We start from the raw sequence: 7,669 nt of genomic DNA, 5'->3' as shown, positions 1-7,669 counted from the left end.
AATTGCAGACCAAGAGATCGAATCATTTACCTTTTAAAAATGGTTAATTATAAGATTTCTTTATCCCTTGATTTATTTAAGTTTGACCTTCAAATCTAACTCAAATTCATGCTTTTAAAGTAATATTAAGTCTAATTGATGTATGATAAAATTTATGGATGTTAGACTAGAAATTAAAAGTTTAAAGCCTCATTATACATAAAATTCAATTTTATATCTATTAGATGAATATATTGTACCTCCACATTTGTCCTAACATATCTAACCGTTATTAAGTGAATAGCACGTGTATGAATATATGATGTGAACCTCTAATCTCAAAGAAAAAACAATAGTTATCTTGACCACACGTTGACGAGGTAGCTTCATTATTGTTGTCAAGTATATATTAATTTAATTTTAAGGTGGAAACTTGAATAACATTTAAGTGAAAAAATGGTTGAAGAATTTTGCCAAAACGCATTAATGAACTAGTGCCCACATAATATGATACCATAAAAACAGAACTAAAGTTCATTTAAAAAAATTATTGAACAATCACTAGTTAAAACGTAGTGATGTCAACCTAACGACCTTCAAACAAACCTGTTTTATGATGGCATGTGATGGCTATTTTAGGGATGCTAGCATTGGTGTATTTGTCATTTTTTTTATTCAACAATTTTTTACGATTGTGTTATGCTTATTTTGATCCATTATTTTCCTCATATATGTGACGGTTACTTTTATATGAAATTCATGTATTCTTTTCTTCTTTAATCACTCTTTTGTCACATTTGTTTCAAAAAAAATAATCCCATTTTAAGAAATTACTTTTGAGTTATTTAAAATGTCGATGTCGTGACATAAATTAATGTCAATATCCATTTTACAAAACTATTTCAATAAAATCTTGTCATTATATGTTTTTCAAACAAATTAAAAATTTTATTTCTTAAATTACATTTACATCAATGACATTTTTTTATGCTTTTGTGGATTTTTTTACGATACAATAAAAATATTAATTCACTTTTTCGATCTTCATGTTGATACCGAACCTATTATCATCTTGTTGTTCTCTACATATATCTCAGACATATAAAATACACATAATATTTTAATAAAATCATAAATGCATAAGAGCAAAATTGGAAAAGGAAATAGAAGAGAGGAATGTTTCAAACAACTTTTAAGAAATTGATTGAACATAATACAGGGATATTAAACGATAAAACATTACAATAAATTATTATCACATAACAAAGTACATATTAAACATTAATTAACATGGAGATCCATTATATTAACTCCTTGATTATTCTGAAATTTACCAGGGAAAAAAAAAAAAAGCAATAATTCATAAAACCAACAGACAAACTTTAGAACCCAGAATGTTTCTTAGGGTAGAATTATTAAACCAAAGTGACATTGACTTGGATAACGGAATATCCTCTTTCTTGATCATAAAAGAAGTTGTCAGTGTTAATATATCCTCTTGTCAAACGGAATTTACCTGTCCCAGCAACGACTGGAAGCTCTCTATTTAGGTCAAATTGTCTACTTGTCCCTTGGATCTCGATGCTGCTCCCATTGTAGGTTCCACTAGTAAACACCAGAGATAGGAGGACGAGGAGGTTTTTCCCGCCTTTATCTGTAACGACGTAGATCCCCTGAGCTCGGCCGATCACCGGGGCACCCTCGTTTGGGATTGCGGTTATATTATCATCGGTGACAAAGAACGTTCCGAAGTCGGTGTAGTTTAGTTTCGAGCCGGGGAGGCCGGCAATGGGGAAAAAGGTAGTGTTAGGACCAAAAGCATAGTCTTGGAAGTAAAGGGTGAACTTGGTTTTCTTAGCTTCAACTGAAAGAAGCAAGGTCATGGAAATGGAGGCAGCAAGGCACAAAATTAAGATGGATGGGATTTGGTTTTGAGCCATGGTGTGAGATATGGTTGGTAAATAAAGAAAGAAGAGTTTATGGAAGAGATCAATAGAATGTTGAAAAGGTGTGGTTTTCTATTGGTTATTTTGGGCCTTATTTATATAAATTGAAGGGTAGCTTTTGCATTTTAATTTAAGCCCAGTTGATGTTTTTTTTTAACTTCCAAATGGTTTTTTGTTTCTTCTTGAAGAAAAAATATAAAATTTTTACGATAACCCTTCATTTATATCTCTAAATTTTAGAGTTTAAACTAATAATTATATAAATTTAAATCTTCGAGTTTTCGAAAAACTATCCATTTATGTCATCCTTCAAAGTTTATTCCAAAAAACAATGTGTGAGATTAGGGGTGTTCAAAGAACTCAATAATCCGAAAAATCAGATCAATCCAACCCAATTCGTACAATTTGGATTGGGTTAGCAAAGCATTTTGGTTGGATTGGATTTAAATAAATGAAAATTTAATAAGTTTGATTGGTTTATGGGTTCACCTAAAATAATAAATTCGAACAACAAGAATTTATTGTTAATTTTAAAAAGTTTGTTGTATTTACTTATGCTACAATTAATTTTACATATATTTATTTTTATTTTATTTTATTTTATGATTTTTTGGTTTTATTATTCAACAACTTCTAAAAATATTTTTTTAGCACTTTAGAAATAAAGTTTTTATAATATAAATTGTAAATGTGTTATTAGCCTTAATTCAATATATGAAAATGATTAAATAACATTTAACAAATTAATATTGCATTTATTTTTTTAAAAAAAATTAAGTAAATGACCCGACTAAACCGAACTAACCCAACGCAACCCAAATATTTGATGGTTTAGTTGGGTTGAGTTCATTATTTAATAAAAGTTATTTGAGTTGAAAAAATTTATGACATAAATAATTACAGGATCAATAAAGTGCTTCAACCCAACCTAACTTAATCCACAAACATCGGTATGTGAAATTTATAGTTTATATCAATTAAACTTTAAAATTTTTATAAGTTAATCAATTTAGATAGTTGATTATGATTTGTATTTATCTCACTTACTTAGATAAAAAATCTAACTTATCACTTATAAATTATTTATATTGTGTAGAAAAAATGGTAACACCAAAACATACATTCTAAAAGTACATAAAGTTAAAAATGAAAGATTAAAGTGGACAAGTCAAATACAATTACTAATATAATACAGAATAAAATACATGGAGTAACATAAACAAATTACTCTTTTTATTTTGAACCCTTGTTCTTAACTCGTAAACCTTTTTTTTTTTTTTTTTAGAAAGTTTTATCGGCTGAATATGTGTACATATTCAATAACTATAATCATATAAAACAAGAAATTTATTCCTACAAAAGTCGTTAAATTAGACTAAATCAATTCTTTTGAATTACTATTTGATAGCAACTGAAACCCCAAAACATAATAATTTTAATTTTGAACCTTCAATTCCAAACTTTGAAGAAAAATTAAAATCAAACCTCGTTTATTATTTATTGGTATTTTACATAATTGATTCACTATTTTTTTTTCTTTTTTAATGGTATTTTTTTCAATATCTCAACTGTGTTTTCTTTTCCTTTTTTTAATAATAATAAAAAAATACCCTTATAACTATTTTCTCTCTTTAAATGTTGGATAGATTTGAACTTCTAATCTTAAAAGAAATAAATACAGTTTATCACTAAGCTCTCATTTGATAATCATTAAGTTTATCTGTTTTTTGTCTTTAAAAATCATGTATATGTTTATTTTCTCATAACATTTTAATTTTTTTATCATATTTTTCATCTTTTTCATAAATAAGTATTTGAATTCTTATTCAAATTTCAAAAACAATATCAGATTTATTTTAGTTTTCAAAACTTAGTTTGGATTTTAAAAACACTACCATAAATAGATAACAGAACAAAGAAACCAACATATAGAGTAAAAAGATTCACGAAATAGACATGTCTATGAAGATGCAAATAACCGGTAAAGCACATGGATTAATCAAATTATCAAATAATATAGCCTAAGCTATGTAATAAATAGTCGTATAACAACAATCTGTAGTTTTAAAACATTTGAGATTGACTTTTTTTAGTACAATAATGATGGGATAGAAGATCGAATCTCAGATCTCTAGAAAGAAAAGTATATATATGTGTATATATAGAAAAATTGTATTATGAGATTCTCGTCAACTTATTCATAAATATAACAAATAATTTAAAAGTTATTATCCTTTGAATCTAACCTTAGAATTGAAGGACACATTATAAACTTGTAGAACAGATAATGGTCATCTTATCTTTTGAATCTTTCTGTTTTTTAGAAAAAAAATATCGTTTACTTAAATATTATAAAAATTGTTCAAACAAAAAAAATATGTTTTTGGGTTTTTTCGTTGCTGTCTTGTAAACGATATTTATATGAAAACGATGTATAGAAAAATTCCTTTAACTTCACATTTCCCCACGTAGTTAGAATATAATTGATTCTAAAAACAGAAAAGAATTGTTTTTTTTTTTTTCGATCTTATTTATTTAATTAATTACCTTTTTTTTTTATTGCATTGGAATTCAAAAGTCAACTCATCCACCAAGTTGAAACATGCCCAACAATTCATTTGGATTTTCATTTATAATTGTAAAAAGTGATTACATAAAAATCTTAAATATCTATCTTAGTCTGTTAAAATGAATTATTTATTAATAATCATTTTTAATTTTTATAATAATGTGTAAAAGTTAATAGATACTATCTTAAAAACAATTAATAGATATTAACTTTTAGATTCACTTTCCTTAAAAATTTTCTTACTTCTTAATCATTAAAATAAATATATTATAATAACATCCTTTCATGTTAATTTATTTTGTCATATATATTTTTTATTTTTAATCAATTAAATTTTTATAAAATTTATTTGAAACTTTTTACCAAATAATTTATATTAATAAAAATTAATTAAAATTTAAATCATATACAATTTTAAATAAATTACAAACTAATTATCCATATAAAAATAATTAAAAATAAACCTAATTTGGTTTATATAACTAAATTATACCAATTTAATATTAATTTACCAAACATTGTAACTAGTTTTTTTGTAGGTTAAAATCAAAATTTATGAAACACAATTTTACTTTGACAGTTTGATCATTTAAAAAAATCACAATTATCAATAATTATTTTAAAAGTTTCCATAATCTTAAACGGAGCTAAGTCTGAACCAAATCGATGTGGGGATAAAGACTTTTTTTTTTTTTTCTCATTTCTCGAAAATAGTATAATATAATCAATATTTCTTTCTTGAAAAAGTTTGCTGTGTAAAGATAAAGAATGAAAATCTGAATTTAAAGTTGAACGCTACTAATATTTTATAATTTTTTAAAGTTAAAACGATAATGGAGAGTGGATGAAAAATTCAATTCGACTTGTTGATTAAAGGTATATATTTAACTAATGAAGATTTGCCTAAGTTGTCAATATCTTCATAAACTAAATTATACTTAATTGTTAGTATATTTGAATATGTTATATGGCTTCCCGTACAACAAACCACATGAACTTGCTAAACCCTAAATTATAAACTTCATTTATTCGTTTATACGTTATTTACGAGTTTAATCCTTAGAGTTTAAAGAGTTGCACCATATATAAAATCCTCTAATTCTACGTATGTCTCTACCATTTGTATTATTTGATTTTTTTTCAAAAGTAAATTGTTCTCTCACTCTGCCACGCAACACACTATTATTGGACCACGTAAATGTGTCGTTTTTGTTACTATTATATTTTTTCTCGTTGTTGCTATTATCGATTTCATAACACTAAAAAATTTGAAGAAAGAAAAATGTTTTGTTTCTCTTTTCTTTATTATAGTTTTTTTAATACAACTACAGTGATGGAAGGTTGAACCTTTAATCTCTAAAAAAGAAGGTTATGTCAATTATGATTAAGCTAAACTTACTTTGGTTAATTAGTATATTTATGTAAATCATCGAAACATAATTTAATTGATAAAATATTTATTAATACAAAATCTTGTACTTTGATGATGCATAAATTAACGTGTTACGTTTGGTCTAGAAAAGTAAACGAAAATTTGAATGCACGTTTGCTTCCTTTTTGGATTTTGAAATGATAATTTTATTCACGAAAGTATACTTTATTATAACGTTGTGATAAGATATATATTAGAATGGATTTTGGTACTGAACTTTTGAATACTTGACTTTAAATGATATACAATATAATTATTATATAGGCTCGTTTGATAACATTTTTATTCTCCGTTTTTTGTTTCTTGTTTTTTGTTTCCTATTATTTGTTTCCTAATTTTTAAGAACTAGAAATAGGAATGTGTTTGGTATCTGTTTTTGTTTTTTGTTTATTGAAGAAAAATATAAACAGAAAGTTGTTTGATGACTATTTCTTGTTTCCCGTTTATTATATTTTGTTCCTTACATTTCTCTCTTATTTTTGTAGCTTAAATATAATTAATTGTCAAAGTGAATATACTTGAAATGACGTAGTGCTTGGATTATCAACTTCAAAGTCGAGAATTGATTCTCCCACCTCACATATTATTAAAAAATAATTTATTTAATTAGGTAAATTAAATAGGTATATATAACATACATTCAAATATTAAAAAAAAATTATAAAAAAAGTTACATTATCAAATAAAAATAAACAAATAAGTCTCGATGTAAAATTAACAACAGTAATTCAATTGTTTCTATCATTTTGCTCCAATTTGATTTGCACTATTATTTCTCACTCAAGTAAAAATTTATAAATTGTAAGATTCTAACCCATTTCAAATTTACTAGAAATAAAAAAATTAAAATTAAGATTAAAATAATATATGAACATGGATATTACAAAATTTAAAATTCAAGATTAAAAAAAAAATATACCAAATGAATAAAATATTATATAAATCTAAATATTGGAAAACTCAAAATTAAAGTTGATATATAATTATTGCAAAATAAAAAATCAAAATTAAAATAATATAAAAACATGGATACTTCAAAATTTAAAAGTGAAAAAAATAAAAATAAAAAGTTAATATTATTATAAATATTATATAAAAAAATAGATGCCCTTGCTTAGCATCGTAAAAGCCATGTGTCAATCTTCATGTTGTCCATGTGCCTGGTAGTTATTCATGTTTTGCGTCCATGTAAGACTACATCCTACTTACCACTTTACCTGTAAATAGTGACATTTAATGGATCTTTAAAACAGTCATTTGGTGAGAAATTCACTTCAAAATTCCACTAATTTTTCATAATTTTAGTTATTTTATTTTATTATTATATTATTTTTCTCCATATTCGTTGTGCTCCTTAATTTCACAACACGTTATCAACATGAGCTCTTGTCACTTCCATTACTAAAGGTAGGTCCTAAAGAAACATGGATCATTTTCATATATTGGGTAATTTAAACATGAGCAAAGAAGATCTGTGTCTAGCAGACAATATTTTTCTAAATTATTAAAAAAGTACAACAGTTATTTGCAAGAGATAGAATCATGTGGAGATGGTTTACTTGTTACTTGATCATTTTTTAAAATTACTTTTCTTCAATTATACGTAAAGGCCTATGTAAACTATTATAACAGGTAAGTAGTATGAAACACTTCATATGTGTTTCATATATATTAGTAATTAAAAAAATTGACAAATTGCAAATCGATGAATGAATGAAAAAAAAAATCTTAATTTCAATGGCA

At 24.9% G+C, this 7,669-nt stretch overlaps 1 protein-coding gene across 1 annotated transcript; it reads right to left on the bottom strand.

Annotated features, from left to right (window-relative positions):
* Nucleotides 1–1,168: 1,168 nt before the first annotated feature.
* On the bottom strand, nucleotides 1,169–1,965 carry LOC120078680 (dirigent protein 19-like). Its single transcript, XM_039032979.1, has one exon. It carries the CDS (start codon nucleotides 1,917–1,919, stop codon nucleotides 1,395–1,397), a length of 525 nt encoding a protein of 174 aa, XP_038888907.1. The 5' UTR covers nucleotides 1,920–1,965; the 3' UTR covers nucleotides 1,169–1,394.
* Nucleotides 1,966–7,669: the final 5,704 nt, after the last annotated feature.

Source organism: Benincasa hispida, chromosome 5, assembly GCF_009727055.1.
Source record: "Benincasa hispida cultivar B227 chromosome 5, ASM972705v1, whole genome shotgun sequence".
Taxonomy (NCBI): Eukaryota; Viridiplantae; Streptophyta; class Magnoliopsida; order Cucurbitales; family Cucurbitaceae; genus Benincasa; species Benincasa hispida.
Note: the sequence above shows the minus strand (reverse complement) of the source record. Positions and strands in the feature narration are given on the sequence as shown.